The sequence below is a fragment of the Apus apus genome, chromosome 2 (genome assembly GCF_020740795.1).
Source record: "Apus apus isolate bApuApu2 chromosome 2, bApuApu2.pri.cur, whole genome shotgun sequence".
NCBI classification, from domain to species: Eukaryota; Metazoa; Chordata; class Aves; order Apodiformes; family Apodidae; genus Apus; species Apus apus.
The window spans coordinates 24,399,821-24,425,193 of NC_067283.1; the positions used below are offsets into that span (position 1 = coordinate 24,399,821).

At 40.1% G+C, this 25,373-nt stretch overlaps 1 protein-coding gene across 5 annotated transcripts in view; it reads right to left on the reverse strand.

Moving 5' to 3' along the window:
- CDK6 (cyclin dependent kinase 6) overlaps positions 1-25,373 on the reverse strand; it is a 136,443-nt gene that overhangs the window by 32,363 nt on the left and 78,707 nt on the right. For all 5 annotated transcript variants that reach the window (XM_051610366.1, XM_051610367.1, XM_051610363.1 and 2 more), the window contains exon 5: positions 9,490-9,599. In XM_051610366.1, coding sequence (XP_051466326.1) covers positions 9,490-9,599 — 110 coding nt within the window. The remainder of the gene's footprint in view (positions 1-9,489; positions 9,600-25,373) is intronic.

The following is a 25,373-nucleotide window of genomic DNA, read 5'->3' on the forward strand; positions in this document are numbered from 1 at the left end:
TGACCAATGGTAGCTGATCTTCAGATTTCTTTTCCAGACAATCAAATACAGAAAAACTCAGTAAAGCTGCCCAGATCAAAATCTCTGACTAAACATTCAATTTGGAAAAGAACCCCACACATGGGTGCTCAGCAACATGAACCACAGTTAAAACCTAGTCTTTCTCTCCCCTCCCCAGAGTGCACCAGTGTCCGGGAAAAGATCCCATACACCCACTTGGGAGTTTAAATACCTTTTTGTAGCCATTTTCTTATGAAAGAGAAAAGTAAATAAAAGCAATATTTAGTTGTATTACAAGTCAAACAAAAGTACACAGAGCTTCCCCCGGCTAAACTCTAGGCTAAAAGCAAAGCCTCTCTTAGCCAAAATCCTGCAGAGGGAAGCTGTATGAAAGAGCCAGGAGACCTTTTCAAAAGTAAAGTCTTTGGGCAGCCTACAGCTGCCTGTCCCTCTCTGGGGTGGAGAGGAAGGGGCATGGGTAACATTGCTCTACATCTCTCCTTTTCTCTGGTTGGTGAAGTGACCACTGAAAGCCATCTGCAGCTGGGGATACCATCAAAGCAGCACTCAGGCTCATCTGACTTATCCAAGGAATTACCTTGTCTTTGAGAAGCTACAAGACACAAAGGTGGTGCACCTTCACACTGACCGGCCAGCAGCTGTGCCGAGGACAGCTCAGCATCAGGGAGCCAGGCATTTCTGCTGCCAGCTGCATTTCCAAATATCCATTACAAATGCTACAATGTCAATATCAAGGACTTACAAATATCTGCATAATGACTGACATGTTGTGGTCTTTCTCCTAGCCACAAGGTCTTTTCTACTGACCTCTGGCCAGGCGAATTCAGATTGTCACAGAGTGGAATATCACCCCTCTAAGGAATGTGTATTTTTTTAAGGATGACGTGTTAAGGGAGATTTTAGACTAGTGCTGTGCCACCTGCACATGAAGAAGCTTCAGGAAGCTTTCCAGGAGAGGAGCTCTCTTGTGAGCTCCTGCTGGACTTGAGCTGTGTGCGGCTGCCAGTCCAGAGCCAGCTGGTCCTGGTCCCTTGGCCACTGCTTGCTCTGACAAGTCCTGACACCTGAACGTAACAGTCAAATTAAACTCGGTCAACTAACACCAGTTCTGTGGGTCTTTTTACTCATGCCTCTGGGTTCCCTTCTCAACTCACACCGGTTCTGTGGGTCTTCTTAGCCCTGCTTCGAGGCTCCCTTCTGTTTTTTTGTCATGAGTAGTGACAGTTTTTGGTTTCTATGGTTTATCAACGGTTTCCCTTACCAGCAGATCTATTCCTCTGACTGAAAGTCTGGCACAGCTGGAAACTAGAAGGAAAACCACAAGTGAATGGCCTGGCACTCACTCACCACTCATCTCCAACCACAGACTGATACAGTTACTGGATTTGACTAACGGCTATCAATCAGCCCAACTGTAGACACTTAGAAAACTATTGGCGAAAAAACACTTGAGGGAAAATGTGTCCTAAAAACCAACAGGGTATTTTACTGTTAATGGGGTGATGCTGTCTTGGAAGCTTACATCTATTTTGTACTTGATACTTAGTGGTATTATTCTGACTGTTTGCCCTTCTCTCCATTAATGTGCATCCCTCCTCTGCCCAAAGACAATAGAAATTCTGCATCTGAGGTCAGATTAAACAGAAAAAAATCCTGCTTATCTGAAAACTGGAGTAACATGAACAAGTGCAGTCTTCTGTCTTCCTTTGTTAGTCAAGTTTGAAGCAAAATGTCATTGTTATTCCATCAGATCGCTAAGGTCAATAAGCTAAATTGTGGATTGGGTCCATTCAACTTAAAAAGTGCTTGAAAACAATCTTTGTAATAGGCTAGCCGCCTATCTGGGGAGGAAGAAAAAAATCTGTTTTATTAGGTCTGGTTTGGAAAAACCATCAGCCTCCCACACACCCATACGCACACAAATGGCAGAAGAATAAAGGAGGAAAAGTGCAAAGCACAGAATTTTGAATACTGACAAGATCTTTCCAAGGAATGAACCTTCTCCCAGTACAGTTGGTCTGGACTGTAGTGAACTTTTATGGCACTTGCAGCTTAAATCATTCTTGTAACAAAACAAGATAATTTCCAAAAATGGCAAAAACAAACGCAGGCCAGAACTGTACAGTACCTTGGTTCAAAGGTTGCAAATCAAGCTGTGTAGCTTTTACAGTTCTAAGCTGCAACATCCACCTTTGCTTGTTAGAACAAAGTCAAAACAGAAAAAAAGGAAAAAAAAAGTTGTTTTTTAATTTTCCTGCTACCAAAATCTAACTGTGAGCAAGCAGACACGTGAATGATTACACTTTTGAGCTATTGGTCCACTAGATACATTGCTTTAAGGTTCACTGGAAAACACCAGATAATATGATTGCAAAGTCTGTGTTTAAAATTGCTGCACGATAAAGAGAACAGTTCTCTTAAACCACATTTAAGATGTTTGCCAGTTTGTACAGAAAACTCAAGTTACAAGCAGCATTCATGGCTGTATTTATTCAGTTGCTTTCTGCCCAGATGTCTCTACTGTCTTGATGTTATTATACTTTCCCTCTCAATATCCAGTTATACATCCTTTTTTTTTTTTTCCCCAACACAAAAAAGATTTGAAAATATATTACAGAGCTCTTCTTTCTCTGCTTTTGAAATGCATTTCATAAATGTGTCGGAAAATAAGAGAACAGAGCACAAAAACAGAGGTTTAAAGCTAAGAGCAAAAAAAAAAAGTAGAAACTTTACCATATGGAGAAAACCAGGATCTAGTAGGCAAAGCAAAATATTCCTATTGCTGCATAGCTACGGTGTCCACTTAAAACACTGAGGACTAAATGATCTGATATGCTGAAGCACAGGAAAATAACTGACAAAGAATTAATATGCATCTGCAATGAGACAAAGCCATGTCATAGAAGCATGCCTCACAACTTCATACATGGCTGTATCCATATTTGAAAGTCTCTTCATTATCTTCAGACTCTGTTCATAGTACTGTTTTTGTATGTGTGGAAAGGTAAAACAGAACTGAAGTCTTCACAACCATCAGCCAGAGTTGCCTTTCTTTCTCTTGTGCTCTGTATGACCACGATTTCCTTGGCAATATCCATACATATAGCAAGAAGTTAAAAACCCAGTTTGGTGACAATTCATAACAGTGTGCAAAGCAACTCTTAATAAAGATAATAAAAAAAAATGAGGAATATAGTCCTTCCCTACAGAAATCCTGGTGATTTTTCCATTATTTCCTACCTTACATAAATCATACAAAGTATATCCATTTATTTCAGTTTGAAACAGTTTTGCTTATGATGTGTTATATGAGTATGTGGTTTCTCTTTTCTGGTCCTGGCAAATCCAAAGCATCTTCAGTCACATCTTTGCCTGCACTGATGCCCTTGGGCTATGGCAGGAACATAGACCGTACTTGGAAAAACAAGCTCCATATTAAGTTGCATGGTATTTTGCTGTTAATGTTCCAGTTTGTGATACTTTATTGCTGACTACAGGCTTTAAATTAATGCTTCTGCTCCCCTCAATGCTTTGAATAATTGAGCAATACTAATGGAAAACATTCTTAAGTGATGACATACTGTTACTTAATTTGAAGTGAGGGACACTTAGTAGAAATAAATCCTCCTCTCAGGTATGTATTTGCAAAGCTACAGATTCCTTGTCATTTCCTCGAGACCATTCAACAGTAAAGCAACTCATCACTAGGAATGACTAACCCAGGGTATGTCTGGAGTAGAGGACACAGTACTTCAAATTTCCAAGCAATTGTCTGTAACAGCAAAAATTTTATGAATCATTTGCCCCAAAGCCCAATGTCCTCTCTGCTTCCTTCTCTGGATGAAGGACATGCTTAGGCAGTTGAGAACCTGTGGTTCTGTTGTTCAACACATGTTGCCAGATGTATACCTATGTTTTTCAACGTACAACCTTAAAAGACTACATCTGTGAGAGATTAGCACCTACAGATAGTTCTGACCAAATGAGTGTATGATGAAACTATTGCTAGTTAGCACTACAGACAGACGCAAGGATGAACTGGACTGCAGATCTCTTCTGAGAAAAAAACTGTCCTTTCAAAGCTCTAGAGAATGTGTAGGCTCTGTTACAAGTTATCACTTAAGTTGCCTACTGGTAAAAAACGGGAGTATGTACCTCCTCTCTCTGGGTAAGAACATGCATACAGTAGCTCACATACTCATGGCCTGATTTCCTTTGAAACTACCTTTTTTGTTTGTGTGTGTAATTTTGGCAGACAGATAACAACAATCATATGAGCAGAGTGGCTTAAATTCTTGTGAATTTATGAATTCCAGCCTCAGCTCTTCAACTGACAGTTCTTCCTGTCTCCCACAGACATTGCAACCCTTAGTTTGAATCGAAGTCTCACATTCCTGGGGAGTTACCTGTCGAGGTTCATTTCACAGATAAGACAACTGCAAGCTTCTACAGGATCACTAAAGGAATTGCAAGGAACGGAAGCTGGGGCAACACTACGCAATACCCTCTCCTCCTTGCCAATTTGCAACAGCCTTTTACAGAGACCACTCCAGCTAAATGCTCTACTATGTGCATTGCCAGAGATCAGCTCTGCCACTCTTCGTGCTGCTCTGTCGCACTGAATTGTTTCTAGAGAGTTTGCAATCCCCTTTGAAGACAGGGTTAATTTCAACAATTATTTCAGTGAATTACCACATGATCCAGCTAAAAAGAGTTATTATTTTCACTCAGTGATAGAAGTTCAAACTTTCCTATCCACCTTCAGTTTTTGGATACAGGTGTTCCTATTACTTGGCTTGTTCTTCTGCAACCACTCGACCATATCTATCCCACAGAGCATTAACTGAAACTTAAGCTGCAGAGTCGACTGCTCTTCCTTTGCTCACAAGTAGAGGTGGAATCCAGGGGCAGGTGGGTGCCCCGTCTCCTTACACAAACTGATCCTGCCACCTGGTTCTGGAGTTGACACAGAAAAAGCACATGCAATGGATCTGATGGCTGCACTTCAAATTCTACTAATAACCTATGGCTTGTTTGCAAAGGGGAATAAGAATTTACTGTATTTTAGTGTGAAATATACTAAATATATATGCAAAGTAATTGTATAGATTTTCTATCTAAGAATGGATATGTGTGTATTGCTAGTTTTGTTAAACCTGTTAAATGTTTTGTGATTAGAGGCAGTTTGTTGTTCCCAAATCCATACTCGCATCAGAGCCTGTTCACCAGACGAGGCGCTAAGCTTTGATAGCATCACATCTGTACACATTACCTAGAGCAACCAAGTCCTACACATAATGATGTAACTCCTCTAACTGGACAAATGTATACCATTGAGAGATTATTTTTGTGCCTATAGCTTGTTTCCTTATGTCCACTGTTTGTGGCCACGAGGGGACTTGTCTCCTTGTAGGTATTTCAGTAGAGTCACACATCTCTTATCTGCTGCTACTATTTTCAAGCATGGCTGGTAATGCAGTTACTGTCTCTCATAGATTAGGAGCCGGCAGACTAAGCTGAAAAATGAGGCAACTGCTAAAAACATGACAATATTTTAAAATGAATAAGTAACAATCTCATGCTATTTTTGCCAGTCCTGTGGTTTACAAAATTCTGGGACTGATGATCTTACCAACAGCAGGCTGAATAAAACACCGTAGAGCTGGTATGTGAACAGCCTCAGTAAATACCCATGTGTATGGAATTAAATTCACTCCCAGCTGGGTGAAGTGTGGGGCACTGAGATAAAACTGTTTTACTTTTTGACAGGGAAGGTGGAAAAGATTTTTGGGACAGGACTGTCTGTTAAGTTTTGGGTTTGAATTGGTAACTGTAACGTTTGTGAAGATTGCACATGAAGTCACAACACTAGCCAGTCCCAAATGTACGACTTCTTCAGCTTGACTGGGCTGTGAATGTAACTACAAAAGGCTACAAAAACTGATGGTCTCTTCTGATTATTTTTAGCTCTATATTTACTACAAAGGAAGACAAACTCAGTTGCTTGTGCAGTTAAACAGCCTAGCTGGAATTATTATATAGAAATCTGACTCATTAGTCCCACATACACACTAACACCCTAGTCTGTGCAGGACTGAAATCATATAGGATTATGGCTTTGAAAGTTGGGCATATAGATGCGTGAAGAACTAAGCATCAAAACAATCTGACTTTTTTTCTTGAGACTGCCTAGTCGGAAAAGAGTCCAAGACTGGTGATCCCTGCTTTCTTTGCTAGGTCATTTCACCCAGATTCATATTCCAGTCTTACTCCCCTCTCACACTCATTCACCTTGATTAAGTATTACTTAATCCAAGTAAGAAGAGAGACAGTCCCTTCTTCCCTAAAACACTACTGCATGGCGTCCCACTTTGGAGCTGCCTGCAGTGCTTGAGCCAGCTGGAAGAGTTTAATGGATCCTGACAGAAGTGGATGCTACTCCCATGTTTGCCTTCCTCTTTAATGAGTTGTTCACTGAGTAGGAGGTACAAGGCTCTTCCCTAATGGCCAGGAAAATGCTCAGCCTCAGAGTGAAGCTTTTTTATAATTAATCCTTATTTTTACCTAAACATAAAAAAGTGCTAATCTTCTTGCTGAGCCAAAGGATGCCCCCATGCCACCGGGCTCCCGTCAGTTCTGTCAGCTGTATCTGAAGGATTCTGTGATATGACGACAAGTCATAGCATATCTTACAGTTTTCCTTATTATTATCAATAAACCATAGCTTTTAAACCTCAAAGAAAACAGTCACTGTGAAAAATATGTTTACACTTTTCTTAGATAAGGGCAGTCCATCCAAATATGTCTTGAAGTCACTGCAACCTACTTCATTAGACAGGAAATTTAAAAACTGAAACTACCATATAAGGATATTTTCAAGTCATGCTTTATTTGGGTGTGGTCTTACCAGCAGTCACATGGACAGAAAAAGATGCACAAAGCAGAACAGTTTCTGCATACATTACACATACATATGACTATTGAGCAATTTATTGCTGGTCTGTAAGTAGAGCAGGATCCTTGGGAATCTGTATGAAGGGTTTCAGGATATCACCTTTGTGCATTCATGCATGCAGAAGCCTACAAATCTGCAGCATAATTAAAATGTCCATGTTTTAAAGATAGCTGTGACTTTCTAGAAGCTGGAGATTGCAGGAGGACCAGAGTCCTTAGCTGAAAAGTGTCATTGTGTAGCCGGATCAGCCAAGATGAGAGCAACGTTCAAATTTACTCTCGGTGTATCTAGGCAGATATATATTTATTTTATTTTTTGTGTCTGTGAATTCCGCTAAACACCTTTGTGTATTTCAGATCTATTTCTTAAAGAAATACTTAGTTTGCTTTTTTCTTAAACTGTTTTGGATTAAGGATGATTTAAATTATAAGAGGTGCCTTCCTTTTAGAGTGGAAATGCAGACTGGGGATTACCAAAGGGCACCACCATTTTCCAGCAGAAATAGCTGTTGCATTTATTCAGTATTTTGGAAGTAATCCATGGAGTTTGCAAAATTTTACAGTTTATTGCTACCAAGGTCACAGTAACGTGTTTTCTTTTGCAATCCATCAGGAGAATCAGAAAGACAACATATATCCCACAGAGAGTATTGCAACATTAACCCAATACAACAGTCCATGGAGATAGCATTCAGTGCTGCTCATTGTAGCTTTATGGCAATAAGCCTTTAGATTAGTCTTCCAGATCATGCTTGGATCCTGAAGTATGTGAAAGTCATATTGTTTCCAATGAAACAACATAGTACATACAGACTTGGCAGATTCCTGACCTCTACAGTTTTTGACAATCTCCCAAATTTAGGACAGAGAATGTCAGACTGACATGACCCTGCATTTGGCAAGAATAATAGAAGTCCTGGTTTTATCAAACCATGCTTCAAGTTAGTTCCCATTTCTATTAAAAAAAATAATCTGATTTTGCCATTAATGTAATACTTGCATTTGTAAACAAGTAGAAAACTTAACTGTCTCTAATTTAATTTACTGTGTTGGATTTGAGAATCAGTGAGGTTCATACACTATAAAATGAAAAATAAAATTAAAATGGTGGTGTTTGTTTATGGCAATATTTCTTATCTGTCAGAAAACTGCAAATTAAATGAGAAAAAAATGAAAGTTTTGAGCACGTAATAAAGTTCTGTATTCAGTTGCTTGTCCTCTATCACTCTTACTGCAAATGCTAAAATGAAATTGTTGACTGCTATTTAAATCAGAAGAATACCAGTGGCTTAATGCTATTGTGAACTTAGCAGTATATGGGATAAGACTAAATCTTCAAAAGTTTGCAATGGAGGGTTTAATTGACACTCCTAAAATACACTTCTTTTTTAATCTCATTTTCTGACCTCATTTCTGAGTCAGAGACAGAGAGGGTGGAGTATAATAATAATTCTACCCAGGCCATTTGATCAGGCAAGAAGCCCAAGAAAAATTATTTTACCATATACTAACATTATGAAGTAGTAGAATCCCAAAGTTATTTTGCAATACTTCAATTAGGATTTTTAACTTTACATTGTATAAATTAAATAGTTCTTTCTCAAGGCCCTTGCAGTATGGGTTCCCATTGTAATTTACACTGATTTTTGGTTTTCAGGTCACTCAGCGTATAATTTTCTTTAACATTTTCTTCATGTATATTCTTTGATCTCACAGTGGACGTTACACAATTCCATACAGTTCCTACACAGAGATCACCCAGGTGATGACAACATGCACGTTTTGCAGTAAACTCAACCAAAATGCATGTGATGATAAGGTTAATATCAAGACCTTGTAAGTAAAGGTTCTTGGGGGTTTGTTCCTCTCCACACCCTACATGGTACAACCTCTGTATCAGTGTCCTTCCATGGGAAAAGACCACTATGCAAGTGTTCCTCTTGCATTCACAACTCAACTGCATCCAGAGGTAGTATTTTGTAGCAAGACACTTCTGACAGCCAATTTCCAGTCAGCCAAAAAAAAGTGTTAACTCTGTTTTTTGGGGACTACATTTAACTTGTCTGTTACCCTGCACTCAGGCTAAATAAGTAGCTTGTTCTTGAAAAAAAGAACTTCTACCTCTGTTTCCTGTCTCCAGAACATGAAAAGTACTGACAACCATGCCCTGCTTTCCTCAGGGTAAATCCTTTACAGAATCCAGCTTTACACAAATTGTTAAATAGTCTCTCTAGCTCACTTTTATCTGCACTTGGATTCAAGTGTAACAGGAATACAACCACGTTCATAGAAACATGACCAAGAACTGAGGCAGACTCCCATCAAAAAAAGAAAGATTCCAAGATGGCAACAAGTATGAATTGACAATGGGTATTTACATTTTGTGCTGCAAATAAGACATCCTATCAGGCCTTTCCAATATAAGCATGAGCCAGACTATTGTATGAGACATTACTGCACATTTTTTCAGATTTCAAATGACAAACATGAAGAAAATAAAACTGTATTTCTTACTTTCGACGGAACATTTCTGCAAATATGCAGCCAACACTCCAAAGATCAACTGGTGTTGCATAGCTGGACTGAAGTAAAACTTCAGGAGCTCTATACCACAAAGTAACAACCTGTAAAACAAAAAGGAACATAAGAGAGAGCACGCTTAGCTACAGAATTACAGCCTCATAAGTGTTGTGTATACAGCTCCCATGTACTTAAATCCAGACTGTAAAATGTTTAATGATTAGGTCAAACTGGTTTGGCCACTGCATAAAAAAGGGTCCTGTATGAAAAATCTCAGTATGGACAGCTACAGTGATGAGTAGGGAAGTGAGACCACTTCTTGTCAAGAATAGTGCAGCTCAGGGTATAACTAAAAACCAGTATCAGAGTACAGCATTGATGTGTATCACGATACCACAGCACACTACCAGAACAACTCTTGAAAGCTTTTACAACTTACAGACCCCAAACACTCTCCAATGGAGATTTGGACACTGTATTTTTTGTAAAAGAAATGGGGTTAGCTCAAGTGTATGGGCTCACCTGGATAAACATGTCTGACCTGTTTCAAAAGGTCTCTTGGAAGCAACTGGAGAAATCCTGAGTTTTCTTTTTATCAGTTAGATACAGATTAAGTCAAACCCTCCCCAAAGTTGTCCCTTACCAAAGGCATTCAGTGCTACCCATTACGTTTTTCTCACACAGGTACCTTGAACTATCAGTTTTCAACTAAGCAACATAGCATAAGGATTCTTGGCAGATTCCTGACTTGTATAGTTGTGTGACTGTGTCTGCCCACGTGCTGCTGGTTATACCAGCACTAACTTCTCTCATAATTTATTTCCAAACGCTTTTTCCCAGAGACATGCCACCTACAGCATCTGCTTTAGGCTGCTCTTGTCGTGGTGGTCACGTTGCAATTTGTTGTAGAGACTCAGAGGGAATTTTACTGGCACTGCTCCATTGATGTACTTTGATAAGTCCTGCACACTGGACCCACAACAGAGAGGAGACACTTTATATTTATCCTTTTGTTTCCCACAAGTAGACCAAATAAAGATGAAGCTGACTGTATCTTCAGTATATTTACCAAAGCACACAAGGAGCTTCTTCAGTCCTGCCTGAGCTGTTACGTTGCTAGAATATAATCTCAGAACCATGAGACTATCCTGCTCCTGAATACAGTTGTAATCCAGCTGTAACAACACAGGATCATCAGCTAAATGCTAGTATTTTCTTAGTGCGTGCTATAATTTAAACCTCTGACTATTTATCTGGGGGCAGGGAGGGTTGCAACAATTACTGGTTTGTTTCTCCAACAAACACAAAGGGAGATGCAGCATTCTGGAGGAGCATGAAACAAAGCAAAAACACTGAAAAGAAACAAATGCAAAGATAAGAATGAAAATAAATTTTAAAATTATGTTAACTAGGATAGTGAGTTTTGAATTTCAAGACCAGTACAAAGAAATATCTAAGAAGATGGGTTTTTTTTTTAATGATAACAATGTAATTGTCTTCTAAGCAAAAATAACAATGGAAGTAATCAGCCAAATTTGCTGGTCAAAGCCAGCTGAAACAAAAGCAAATACAACATTTATTACAATCATTACATGCCCTGACAGGCTTTGGAACTACTGAATGGCTATTGAAGGGAGGTTCACAGATATTTGTACAAGTGGTCATATTTGCTAACAGTCCTCTTATACACTTTGATCTCTATTCATAAAATTTGTCTTTGAAACAGTTCAATATCACAGTGCAAAGTACTGCACTGGCAAGCTGGACTTCCAGATACCTGTCTGCAGAAACAGACTCCCATGTGGAAACTGGGCATTATTTAATTCCATTTTTCTTGTTCCTGATTTGGTAGCATACCACTGATGCTGGTATATTTTCCAAAATATTTCTCTCTATAAAAACCAGAAAAGTTTCTTTAGAGATTCACTCCAAGGAAAGACGACAAATTTATCTGCAGGTCAGGGATTTTTACTGGAGCTCCTCTATCTGAGTCATAGACAGAATTCCTCCTAAAACACATACACATTTTTCCTGATGCAGATTTACCTCTTGAATGGAACTGCACTTTTACTCTTGAGAAATCAGATATAACCATATCAGTAACAATTTCAATGGCTGGGCATTGTGTCAGGAGCAAGAGCTGTGTGATCTCTGATCTCTGGGAATACCACCAAACCTGATGATTCCTGGTTTGAGATTCACACAGATTTCTTCTCACACAGAGGGAAAGGCTGCTTTATTTCCCCCAGTCCCACCAACTCTGCCACATTAAGGCTCTTCACTCTCATAGGCAAAGGACTGGGGGATGCAAGGCTATGAGTCAGTTTGAATATTTCTAACAATGTGTGCCCCAAACTGAAGTCATTTTTCCAGGGAAATGTGGCACAGGACAGCTGCTCCTTTCCTGACAGGAGTGTCCCAGCTGGTGACTGGTCCCCGGGTGCTCTATGAGGGGGAAGAGTGCTGTTTTCAGAAGGCTGCGGAAGTGTGCAGCACATTAGCGGCATCGCCACGTGATCACTTACTGGCAGAGCTCCCCAAGTGTTTGCACCCTGCCACGCTCCATGCATGTGCACACAGGGCACTGGGAGATTTTAGTTCTGAGTAACTTGGAAACTAAAAGCAGTGAAAAAAAAAATAATTCCAGTGTCTTACAGGTAAATTCCAGGAAATGTCTGATTGCTTTATGGTCAAAGAGGAAGTAATCTCTGTTAAGCTCTTTTGATATACTCTGTGATTACTGTGTAATCGTAAAAGTGACCAAGTAACTTTTATGGTTTGCAATATGTAAATCTGTGTTTCAAAATGGGAACCTGAAATGGATCAAAATGTACCAAATGTCAGTTTGCACACAAATAATGTGATAGATGACTCCTTTAGTGGTCAGGGTCTTCTCCTAAAAAGCACACAATGATGCACATGATGCAGTGGTTTTGACACAGTTTCACTCTTTCTCTTACCATAGAAACCAAGAAAATATTTGTGGACATTCCATTAACATTTGCAGATAAGTAGAAATGAAAATTATTGTGAACACAGGATATGGTGAGGCTGAACAACTAGATCATCGCTTCCTCTTTAGCACAGTTCTGACTTAGAATGAAAAAACGCTTTGCTTAGGTAGGCCACGCCACCAGGGAGACAGGCTCTCTCACTGGAAGAGAAAGTGCTTGATAAAGTCGCATTTTTAGGATGAGAAAAGCAAGCACCTGCCTTGGTACATTTCACTTAAATTGTGCCTCTCCTGAATATCTGACAAACATGTAATGTGGCACATGGTGATTGCTTCACAGGAGAAGGGAGTTCGTGCTCACATGCTGACTGAGACCCTGAATTCAGCACAAGACTCCTAAATACTTTAGAGGTTGTAGGCTTTAGTGACTATGTGTCATTTCAGCCGTTTCATTTAATACCTCCTCCTCACTTCTCCTCACCCTGCCTGGCCTCTCTAGTTCCTCTCTAAGATCAGACAGGTTCCTCCTAGCTGTCCCCCCACCTCCTCGCTTCTCTCCCCTGCTTCTGCTTTTCTGCCACGTCAGTGGCCTCCCTGACAGCACCACTGAACATGCCTAACGCCCTGCTGCTCACGCGCCAATGCCAAGGTGGACATGGCCTGCTGCCCCACCATGTCCCATGTGCTCTGCCTTCCCTCATGTTCCCAGTCTGTTCCTTGCCACCCTGAAAGTCCTCTGGGTTTCACACTCTGTCTCTCCTTTCAATTGCCTCCAAATGCTCCTGGGCCAAATTAGCTCCTTTTCCCCCTTTAGCTTTTTCAGCTTACTCCACATGTCCTGAAGATACCCTATGACACTTGTATTTCACAGATTAAGCTACATGTTAAAAGACTAATTCATAGACTGGAAGGAGTATGTACCTAAAGGAGTAACTATGTTCCTTTTCCAGTGCACATTTTTCCACTACCCAGATAAGATGGGATGATAACAGATAAGAATGGTATCAGTAGCTGTGGATCACTGCTTCTAACAATTCAAATGTCAATAGATGTAGGCAGCACTTCAGGATGAAAATACATTAATATGTGTCTAAGAGGCATTAGAAACAAAAAGAAACAGCAAAAGTCTGCAGTCTGTGTCTGACCCCCTAAAGAAGGAAATTACCTCAGTGAGAAGCAAGGGGAGAGCCGCATTTAGAGTCAGAAGAAGAAAGATACTTTATTTTGAATTAAAGCTTTCTACCTTATTATACTTGACAGATGTTGCTATCTGAGACCATCTAGCCCCAGGAGTTTCAATCCTACACTTCATGGTACCTGTTTCTGATGAAAAATCAAATGAGTGGAAAGTACCTGCTCACTAGCAATGTGATCTAGGCATTGTGTCAGTCTCATTTAATTTCCCTTTTTTTTATTAAGCAGATTTTCACTTTTGGATAACTGCTTAATTTAAATGGATCTGCACAATACACAGCCCGTTCCAAATATAGTTGCTGTGTGAATAGCATACAGTTCAAAAAAGACAGAGGTTTAGGGATGGGGTTGAGTAACAGACACAAAAGACTACATTTTGGTTTGCCACAGACTTTAAGTACAGACCAATGCTCAGTTGCACAGCTACAGAAACAAAGCAGGGATCAGACTGTAACACAGTGGCTATGTCTGTGCTAGGAAATTAAATGGGACAGGAAATGTTCCTTTGGCACTGAGACCAACAGGCACAGAGTGGCCTATGTCCAGCCCATATTATTAAATTCACAGCCTCCCAAAAAAGGTGACTGCGTGCAAAATGCTTATTGGGAAGGGTCTTCGGTCCATGCCTAGGAACTGTCTTGAGGAAAAGTTGGTTGGCATAAGTCAAAACCATGCCAGGAACCATTCTAATAATTTAACAGCACAGACAATTGAGCTCCAGTACCCACAAATGTTTCCTGGCACTCTTTAATCTACTAGCCAGTGAGTCACGCTGTGGCTCCGGGTCTTCCTAAGCTTCCCTCATCTCTGCTGATTCAGAGGGGGCTCCAGAATGGTTATGGGGTGAGGGAGGCATGGCCCTCTCCTCCCAGCAACTGATCTTATTTCACCGTAAGTGTGTTGTACAAGTCAGATGAAGACATTATGCAACAGTTTAAGGCCTGTAAGAGAATCTGACTGGCCCACATGTAGACATCATCCTTTTAGACATCTCAAGCTGGATGAAAATTAATTATACTGTAACTAGTTCTGAGGGGACTTTGAAGAGGCCTATAAAACCTTTTAGAATATTAGCTTTCATAGAAATGATGCCACAAAAGCAATTAGCAGGATGCTTAAATTCATACAAAATATCCTTGAATCCAAATAAAAATCTTCTTCCAAATCTTTTGGTTTTGTGATTGTGGTTTCTACTGTACTCTTTTTGGTGCTGATTATGTTAATTATATTTGCCATTAGACACTGGCTCATGTAATTGCTTAAAGCATTTCAGCCTCATGAAAAATTATTTCTAAGTTTTTTTTAAGGTTGCCTAACATGATTCTTAGATTCAGTTACTTAATTCAGTTCTCACTAACAGAGCTTTCACATTATCTTCAAGGAATCTTTTTGACTCTTTTTCATTTCTTTTTGTCCTTTCTTTTTGATTAAAAATGAGGGAATATAGCTATAGAATATATGGTGCAGTATGTAGAACATAGCTCCTTAGTGATGCTTCGTGGTGTCCCAACTCCACAAAAAATCTATCGCTTCAAACTGTTTGGGAGGATTTAAGATGGAATCTTTCCACCTTCACTATGCAGCTGCTACTGCATGTCTTCTTCTTCAGGTCTGGGACTCTAAAATGATTTGCTCTATTTACTTCAAACTTTGTAGAAATTTCTCATCACCTGTATGACTAAGCTTGACACACTCACCAGAGACTAGCCGGAGAGGACAGAATTAGCTAAAAATCTGGGCTTGCACATTGACTGAAGCCTGGCTTCAGCCTCCACTGCACAGACTCCCTCTTCCTAACACACCTCTCTCTCACAAGAAACACTCTGCTCAATCTCCAGAGAGTCTGAAAGAAGAAATGTAATTTCTTAAATGAATATGCTTAAAAATTATTAACTGGTCTGACAGTGTAGCATTACTTAAAATGAAGTCCATATAGTATAAAAAATTGCTTAGGAAAAAAAAAGAATTTGTCTAATAATTTTTTAGCACCTGTAGTTCGAATAGTGACTGATAACCAGAATTGAGCAGGGCAGAAGTGTCAATTCAGAGGGTAGGTGACACCAACTTACAAGATGATGGCATTTCTGCAGGATCATGAGCTCTGACACTTGCTCTGCATCCTGCTCTGTGCCTCCCCAGGCAGCTCAAGGTAGCCCTACTCTGTGCAGTGCAGGCAGACCTTCAGCTGCCTTCTATCCTCTCGCATATGGAATCACCCCAAGCTGCTCTGTTCCAGCAGTGGGGATGTTCTCTGTCTCCTCTTCCACCTCTCTGCCCTCCAGGGATGACCCAAAGACCTGAGGAATGTTGCCTCTTTGCACCCTGCAGTACCTTGCACAGCAACCTCCAACACTGGGAGACTGCCCTTCTAAAACATGCCTGTCCAAAAGGTGTAATAATGCCAAAACACGTGATGGTAGGGTTTTTAGCCTTTGTACAATGACTCCAACATAATTTTCATCCTGTATTTTTCATTTGGAAGAGTGTGTCTGCTTTACTTGCTGGGAATTATCTTACTGTATTTTCCCATCATTATCCTTAAACCAATTGCTAAGTATCTGCATTTATAAAGCAAGGCTAGGACTCTCTTTAATCTGTCTCTGAAGACCTATTATTATTATTTCTAACCACGATGGAGAAGGTAATAATCACGACATTATAAAGGTGCTTTAGTTTCCAGGGATAATATCAGCCTGAATAATTATATTTGTTTAATCTCTTTTTTGAGTAGTGGTTCTTCCATGATTAGGTAACTGTTTTCACTTCCATCACAGAGACAGGTATAACTGGAGAGGACACTTCTTTCTTAGAGATAGATGACTATATTTTGTCTGTTTATAGAAACATTAAAATAGTTTCCCTTTTCAAGTAAAAGTGAACCAAACTACCCTGGTGGCTTTTAGAAAGCATTTTATTTCTTGACAAAAGGTTTCAGATATATAAAAATGACATCCTTTCAAGTACTGTGGGTCTCATGAAGTACACACGGTAAGGCCAATGTTATCTCTTTATTCATATTTGTGTCCGTTTTAGGCACAAACTCAATTGCTTTGTGGAAAGCAGAAGGATTGTTGATATTATTTAATTAGTTAAATCATCACGCAAAAATTATCTATTTATAGAAGACACAAATCTTGATCACTTGTATCACACACTATCACGTTGTTATTTTAGAGTCTCCCCTTTTTCGATGCTGAAACATTTGTGTTTTGAAGAACGCAAGATTTAGCATCCACTGTGTCATAACTTGACAAATAAGGAAGTCAGGAAGTCATTCAATTCTTTGATGGTTTATACACACAAAACTCATCAGAATTTGGCTTTTTTTATTTCTAGGAAGAACCACATTACCCAGTGTGATGGTGCTGTGAAAGAACATTTCTAGGTACATCCGTTATCAGTAGGGGAGCACATGTGTCTGTGCATGTGTGTTTACACATCACATGTATATAGACACTAGCGGAAGATACTTTACCTACATTCAGTGTTTTTTACCTCAAAAGGCTCTGTACACTAAGAAGCTGTGTGCAACAGCTACTAGAAGGGAAAACTGGCTCTTAGATGAGGTAGTATTTTCAACCATTAGTGATAATTCAGAACTTACCTCAAAACTAATACGAGGAAATATATTTCCATTAAGCAGAATATTTCATAGAATTCTCTGCTGACACCATACAAAGAACATTTCTGAGATACTACCTGAAACTTCACTTGAAAAGTGGTTTATCTTTATACAGAAAGAAATGAGCAAAAACACTATCAGCAACACTGCCGAACCGGATCCAGAGCCCATGGAAGTCAAAGAAAGACATGGCAGGGCTTGTTCTGTATTGAATTCAAAACCATGATGTGGTTTTCATGATTTTTGGCTGCAGAGCAGTCTTTTATGGAATATGGGGCAGTTCAGTTCTATACAGAAGTGGTCAGCTTTGCATGCAATAAGGATTGTGCTATTATTGCAATGTATTTACCTATAGAGATACACGACAACACTGAGAGTGACAGGCTTTAAAGAAAAAAAAAAGCTATTCTTCAGTCATACTTCAAGACTCAATAATAAAAAAAAAAATCTAATAAGCTATCCCAGAGCTGAAAAAAACACAAAGGCAGAAAGAAATAAACAACACTGGCTTCCTATGCAAATCAAGTCAAACTTCTACTAAAAGAAATACAAGAATTCCTGCCACAATATTAAAAGAAAGCATTAAATAGGTGGCAGTCTGCAACTGTGCCTTGGAATACAGGTCTCATTCTGGATCTGGCTGCAGCAACTTGGCATGTTTCCACTCATGTCAGTCACCTGTTGGCATTAGCTAGCTGAGAGAACAGTCATAGTACTATAGTACCATAGTTCTAGTACCAGATCATGGGCCTTGTTCCAGTTGCTTTGCTCAATTCTACATCTTTAGGTACTGTTGTGGTTTGGATAGAACACAACAAGAAAGGACCAGCCATGCAGCCGCTTGCTCAAGTCTCCTCCACCTCCTCCACAAATGCACTGGGATGGGGAGGACAAAGGCCAACTACAAGCTCATGGGTCAAGAGAAGGACAAGGAGGGTTCACTCATCATTTATAGTCCTGGGAAAAACAGATTCAATTTGGGGATAAATACTAATTTAACACTATTCAAATGCCCACAGGACACAGACAACACAAAGAGCAGGGCTTACATACATTACCCCCACCCCTCCCTTTCTCCCCAGCCCAAATGACTTTGTTTCTGGTTTCTCTCCCTCCTTCCCCCCAGTGGCACAGGGGGACAGGAGATGGGGTTTAGAGTCAGTTCACAGGCTGGTGGTTCTTGCCGCTCCTTCCTCCTCAGGAAGAAGGATTCCTTACAGTCCTTCCCTGCTTCCCCATGGGGTCCCTCCTATGGGAGAGAGTCTTCCATGAACCTCATCTTCATGAGTCCATCCCATGAGGTCAGGAGCAAGCTGCTCCAGAGCGGGCTTCCCACAGAGTCACAGGCTGCTTCCGCAACAGTCACCTTCCCTGGCATAGGGTCCTCCAACAGCTGCAGATCCAAGTTCACTGGCAGCAAGTCCATATTCGCCCCTCCTGGCACCTTCAGGGAATGTTCCACCACGTTCCTCCGTGAATGCAGGGAACAGCCTGCCATCTCCCCATAGGCTGCAGGGAATCTTCTGCTTGGGCACCTTTTTCCCCTCTTTTTTCTCACCAACCTTGGGATCTTCACCCTGACACTGCCTTTCACCTGTCCAGCACAGCCCATCCTGCTTGCTCTCTGCTCAGGTCTTATAGCAGTTCGTTCATATGTTAATTTTAGAGGTGCACCTATTGTCTCTCTAATGGCTCTGGTCTTGGGTATCTGAGGGGGGAAGCTTTTTAGTAGCTTCTTACAGGAGCCATCCCTGAGGCCCCTATCCTGCTACTGAAACCATATCAGAACCAAACCAGCACAGGTAGCCACAAAACCAACTAATCTAGCACCCAACATATTCCTGCTGGGTGGAACCCAGCTCTTACACAGTCTCTCACATCACTTGTGCCCTGTCCCTGAGAGAAAGAGAACATGTAGGTCTGATTTGTGCCAAAGACCAAACCACAGTCAGCTCCATGCTGAGATCCCCAGAAGCTGCCCTTGTGACCGGCTGGTCTCTTCCTGAGTTCATCATGGCTAGACTAGAGAATCTGAGCCTTACCACTTATGGTTTGGCTTTATAATGAAGACCAGCCTTCCATTGCTACTAGAAAATCAGAGTCCAGTTAACAGAAAAAAGTTTCCCCACTTCCTGGGGTGCTATGTTAGACTTTCGTCTGAACAGAAAAAACCTAAATAAAACCAATCCATGAAGGCCACCACAAACCTCTCTCCCATGGAACTTGGACCCACTTCTGTTTCAAACCATCTTTAACAAAAGCAGACAACGCACAAGGAAAATATTGCCTCAAAGAATGGATTAAATTCTGCAAGTTCTCTAGGTGAAAAGCTTTCCTGTGGCCTCTACAGCTGCTTCTAGATGAGAAAGAAGGTGGAATTAAAAAGCTCTAAATGAAACACAGCCATCAGAATTGACCTGAACAAGAGTCACTCTCAAAAAGAAATACTCTGTACCATTTTGAGGTAAATGTAACCACTGGGGCAGAGTTTAACCCAGATCTGTTAGGAACCAGAATTGTTATAGATTGCTATGAATAAAACAAAGCTTTTCAGTTTGGGACTATAAAAAAGAGGGAAACTTAATGCAAACAACTTCTACAAGATACTGTTTTTATTTAGTTGAGAATTAAACTTATGCTGTGCTTTTAGTTAATGGCCAGAGCTGAACAGGAAAGTAGGGATACATTTACCCTATCAGGGTACATATTCCCCTAATCAGGGCATACAGAGAGGTGTAGGTTGTTTGCATTCAGCAGGGTGAGAAGAGGACGTGTGCTGCTGAGTGTGTGCAGACAGGTGTGTGTGTTCATACATACTTAAAAATATCAAAGATCATTAGAAATTATTTGAGTTTTGAAGAAAATATCAGCAGGACAAGGACTTGCTGTAGACAAGGAATTTCATGGCAAAAGCAAGGACTGGATAGAAAGGACAAAAAGACTGAGAGTCTTCAGGCTGTCTGAATCTCACATTTAAGTAGCTTTGTGAGCTTAAGACCAATAAAATGCTTGCACAATCTGCTGACTTTCCATGGCTATGAGTTTTGTAGGCATCTTTACTCAATAAAAATTCCTCTTCTTAAGTCTGAAAGTATCTGGGGGTCTTAAGTATAGATAGTTACACACATTAGAAAGGTCTGTGCTGGAGAAGCAAGTATCTGTGTTTCAGCTGAAGCTCTACTGCAGGTGATGCATGTTTGGGCAGACAGACGCCCTAGATATCTGGATGTTCTCAACAGAAGCCCATATGGAGTCCTACCTGGTGATGTCTGGAACTAAGACTGATGGTGGAAGGAGTATGTGTTCGCATTCACACTAACAACTTGTACAGATGTTATTATGTCAAACTCAAAGTGGAAAGTCAGCCTGAAGGGGACTTAATTGGCACCACCAACATCCAAGCAAATACTTTGACCACTAGGCTAGGGGTTTTTTTGGGTGACAGCTCTTTCCTTGCCTTTGCCTAAGCCAAGTCACTACTCTGCCAGGAGTATATGAGTCATGGGGCAAGACTGTGTCTGAAAGTAGCTGAGTGCTTAAGAACAATCAGCTGGGGGGAAGAGTTTCTGGATACTATTCTCTGGAATGTGTATGCATTTTACATTAGGCCATCACCAGATAAAAATAAAAGCAGGCATTAATTACATTAACCAGGCTGGATTCTACATTGGATCTTGGCAGATTGTACTCTATCTCTCTTGACTCTAGTGGATGGGACTTACAGAAACTCTAGAAGATGGCACTGTTTTGTTCTGTGGAGAAAGAAGCAACATCTCCTTCCTTGCTACTTGATATGCTGCTCATGAGCCAAAACTTAGGATTCACAGTACAAAGCAAAGCCAAAGATTTTTAAAGAACAGAAAATTTCCTCCACTTATAAACATTAGAGGATTTTCTCAACTGGTACTAAGAATCTGAAGATGTAGTAGAAAACAAGAATGTTACAGTTGGTCCAATACTAGACCCTCCTAGGCTTTATTTCCCAATTTTAACTGTAAAGCTTGTATAATTAATTTATGTTATTTTCAATAAACCAGATTCCAAGGGAAATTAATTGCAGATAACATATTGTATTAGTTGGATTAAAAAGCTCTAAATTAGTCTAGATCACTGAAGACTCTACTCCAGAGTGGTTATAAACTTAAAATACAAAATGTTCTATTTTTGAAAATGATCTTGTAGAACAGACTTCTACAGATTACTCATCCCTCTTGAAATTGATACAAAGCATCTTATTCAGGCTAAAGAGATAACAGCTTAAGACAATACAAACAGGAACAGTTCAAGGTAATGAGTGCTTTCATGTTACAAGTTCTCATGTCTGAGGGCACTGCATCAGGCTAAAGGACAAGGAGATAAGAACAATATTGCTAGTTACTAACAAATGACAGATAAAAGAGCTCATCTAGGTTCTGATTAAGTGACAGCATTCTACACATTCCTGTGAGTTGAGAAAGTTTGCCTGAGAACAGCAGCTATGTTACATGTGAAGTACCACTAAACAAGCATATCTCTATGTTTTCAAATTCCAGCGTGAGTAATGGCTCTTTCCCTCATCTCTGTAAGTTGAACAGAAGCTCCCTCTCTCGTTCTGGACATGCAGGAATAACTTGCTGTGCTTCAGCTTCCATTAAGACGTATAAATGTATATGCTGAAAGTAAAGAGTAGTTCTGTAGGACTCCATGGCTGCAAGCCAATGTTTACAATCCCCTGGGTGGGAAATGCTGGGTGAAAGGCTCTCCATGGCAGGCTGCAGGAGCCTTTGCTGTTGCAGCCAGTGACCTTCTGCCTCCGCTTCCAAAGTAGCTCCCTTGTTAACCCCTTGCACACTGTGTGCATAGAGGCCTTAGGAAGGAAACACTTTCCCTGAGAGTCCAAATATACTTCCAGGCCTCTGTTGGACAGACTCTGATTTCGGCAGTGGTTGTGGGAGTATGGACTCCTAGATGTACTACTCTGCATCTGCTGTTGGAGCTGTGGCACTGAGATGTATTCTTGAAGGTCCGAAACTGGGTTTAGCTGTGTTCTGCGTGTTATTTAGTGAATGTTCTCAGCTTTGGGCAATGAACAACAGTTTACAGGCACAGGGGTTGTGAAACTTGAGCATACTGAGTCTCCAGGAGAAAAGGGAACATCCAGTTTGCAGAGATGTCTTTTAAGTTCTATCTTGGCCAATCAGTAGCAATGTTGTTTTCTGGCAGTGGCAATACCTCCTCCTGGGGCAATGATACTTAAAACTGAAGACAGGCTTAACTGCTGTTAGCACAATGGAGATACACCACAAGGGAGCACCTGGTGTTGCATGGACATCTACTGCTTTAAAAGGTTTTGCCCCTCTCCTGCCTGAGAGTGAAAAATACAATATTCAGGAGGTCACCTGTGTAACATCACTTTTACTGCTCATAACTGTTTACATGAGTAAACCAGTCATGGCTCGTAACTGTTAAGAAAGAGTGCTTATAAAAATGGACATACAAAAAAGGCCTTCTGAAATGTTTATTGCAGTATGTAATCCATCCTTGAAAAGGGAGAACAAATCAAATGGGATCTAATATTTAATAACTGGTGTAAATGTTCTGATGGTCTCAGAGAGGGAGCCAAAAGTGAAAGTGGTAATATCAACCTTACTACCAGCTGACCTTGAGATAATCAGTTTCATAGTCTATATGTTTCCCCATCATTATGATGTTTGTCCATGCTTTTTCCCCACAAAGATCTGTTCTCAGAAGCAATCATTCCATGCAAGAATCTTCCTACATATTCTCTGCAAGGGAGTAAGAGTGCCTGCCACCTCGAGAAAACTTTCACAGCATTAAGAGCCACATAGGGACAGCAACATCCTACCCTCCTCCATGAACTTTCAGAGGAATTCCTGTTAATAACATCCTCATGTGGTGAGGAAATCCTTCAATGCGTGGCTCCATGGATGCTGGAGAGGAGAGAAGAGATCAGCAGTGCCAGAAGCTAGAGCTTCAGAGAAACCAAACCCAAGTGCTAACAGTTCTGGTTGACACATACCAACAATCCTTAAAGCTGCTGCAAGGTCTAAAGGTCTAAACCTTAAAGGTAGAGAAGGCACACAGCAAGCACACATCTATTCTTCTGATGTAAAAAAATGTCATGCATGAAAAGGCTAATGTTATTAGGCTATGTTAAAAAAGTGAACTGGAAATCTCATTAAAAGCTCCAACCTAACTCCAAATACGCATGGAATTCCTACTGATTTCAGTGGAAGCTCTGGGTGGTTAGAGGAAGACAGTTTCAGACACTGGAATAATTTATATTTAGATCCATCCTTGGTTTTAATGGTTAGTATTTTTAAAAGTATTTTTAGAAACAATAAATTAGAAATAACCTACGTTTTCCAGAGAGTACACAATTCTATCTAAAATACTATACATATTTTTTTTTTCTAGGAAAATGCAGTCTGCAAAGAAAAGGAATTTTTTATGACAGCAAACAAAGAACGTATTTTGTTTAGAATTTTTTTCTTTTTTCTTAATATAATGAGGTTATGCTTCTGCTGTTTAAAATAATTCATGATTGTGGGATCAGAAACTAAGTGTTTTCAAGAGCTAACAGTATGATAGTTTTTAAAAAGATACTCTCAGGCAGAATTTAGACCCAGTTAGTTTTTGTAATATGAAGCCTTCACAAATCATGGGTCTAAATGACCCCTTCTTAAGCTTTTTTATTTACAAAGCATGTTTAAACAGCAGATAAACTTTGCTTTGTTTTGTGCTACTGCAAGAAAATCTGAAAGTGAAACTTGTTTGAAACAAAGTAGGAACAAGAATAAAATAATCCACAAGCATATTATACCAGAAGGAAAACAAAAGTGAACAGCACAACTAAAGAAAAAGCTAGAATAGATTTTAAATCTTTTAAGTTATAGTAAAGGCGTTATCAGTGACAATAAAAGAGGCCTCTAGTGCTTCTTCTGAATAATGGAGGTGTTAGTCTGCCTTGAAATCAACTATGTCAAGATTCACAGTATTTCTTAAAACAATTCTGGGGTGTAATCTTCAGGCTGAAAAATCATGTACAGTATTGCGAATGACCTCTCTTAACCATCCTCCTGTTGCTGCCTCCAGGACCTGGGATGAATGACAGTTAACTCGGGAATGCTGTACACAAAAATGCCATGTATTGTAGCTCACACAGGAGGCACAAATGTAATTTCAACCAACTACATCTCAGGCAAGTACCAAATAGACTACTTACGGCTCCCAATCAGCTGCTTTTTCAAAGCTTAGAAGATTTGCCTCGTCCTTGACTGGAGAAGGAGCCAGCATACTTATGGGAAATGAAGTTATTCTAAATAATCTGACTTCCAATGAAGTTTTACATATTTTCTGGAGAGTACTAGCTCAACAGGTTGCAAATATATGATCTTTCATTTTCACGAGAGAAAAATACTAATCTGTAATTTGGAAAGGAATTTTGGTATCAGTAAGTTTAAAATGCTAAGCATAGGCCTGCTCTTGAACTTCACTGACTTCAACAGGACTTAAGAAGTCTCATGCCTGTCAGTGACCAGTAGCTAGCCATACCCATCTCTACCACGGATCTGATCCTTTTTTTCAATTAGTGTTTTTACACCACTTTGACAGCTTGCTCCCAAGTGACATCCATAATTGTGAATTACATTTATAGATGCCATTAAGGACTGGAATTGTGGAGAGTGTCTTTAATGTGAAGAAGAATAATTTTCCACGTGTGGGAGGATACACAATGGTTGGGTATAAGGATATGAAGAAGTGATCCATGCACAGGAAACAGAACATACATTTGTAAAAACCAAGTGATTTTGCACCTTGGCTTTTACTGAGGGCAACAGAAACAGGCCTTTGAGACTCTCATAACTCTGCAGATTCCTGCTGGTAGGGGACAACCATCAGGAGCAGCACGTATCTAATACGTTCAAGCTTCTAGCATGGCCTACTACTAAAGTTATCTGTATAAGACCCTGTTTTCAGCAGTTTTGAATTTCACCAAAATCTCACTGATTAAAATAACATTTTCCATGCTGGACCTCAATGGAACACACTCAGCTTTTTTGGAATATTTCAGCCGAAGCCATTCAGGTGTTTCTGTCAGTGAGGCTA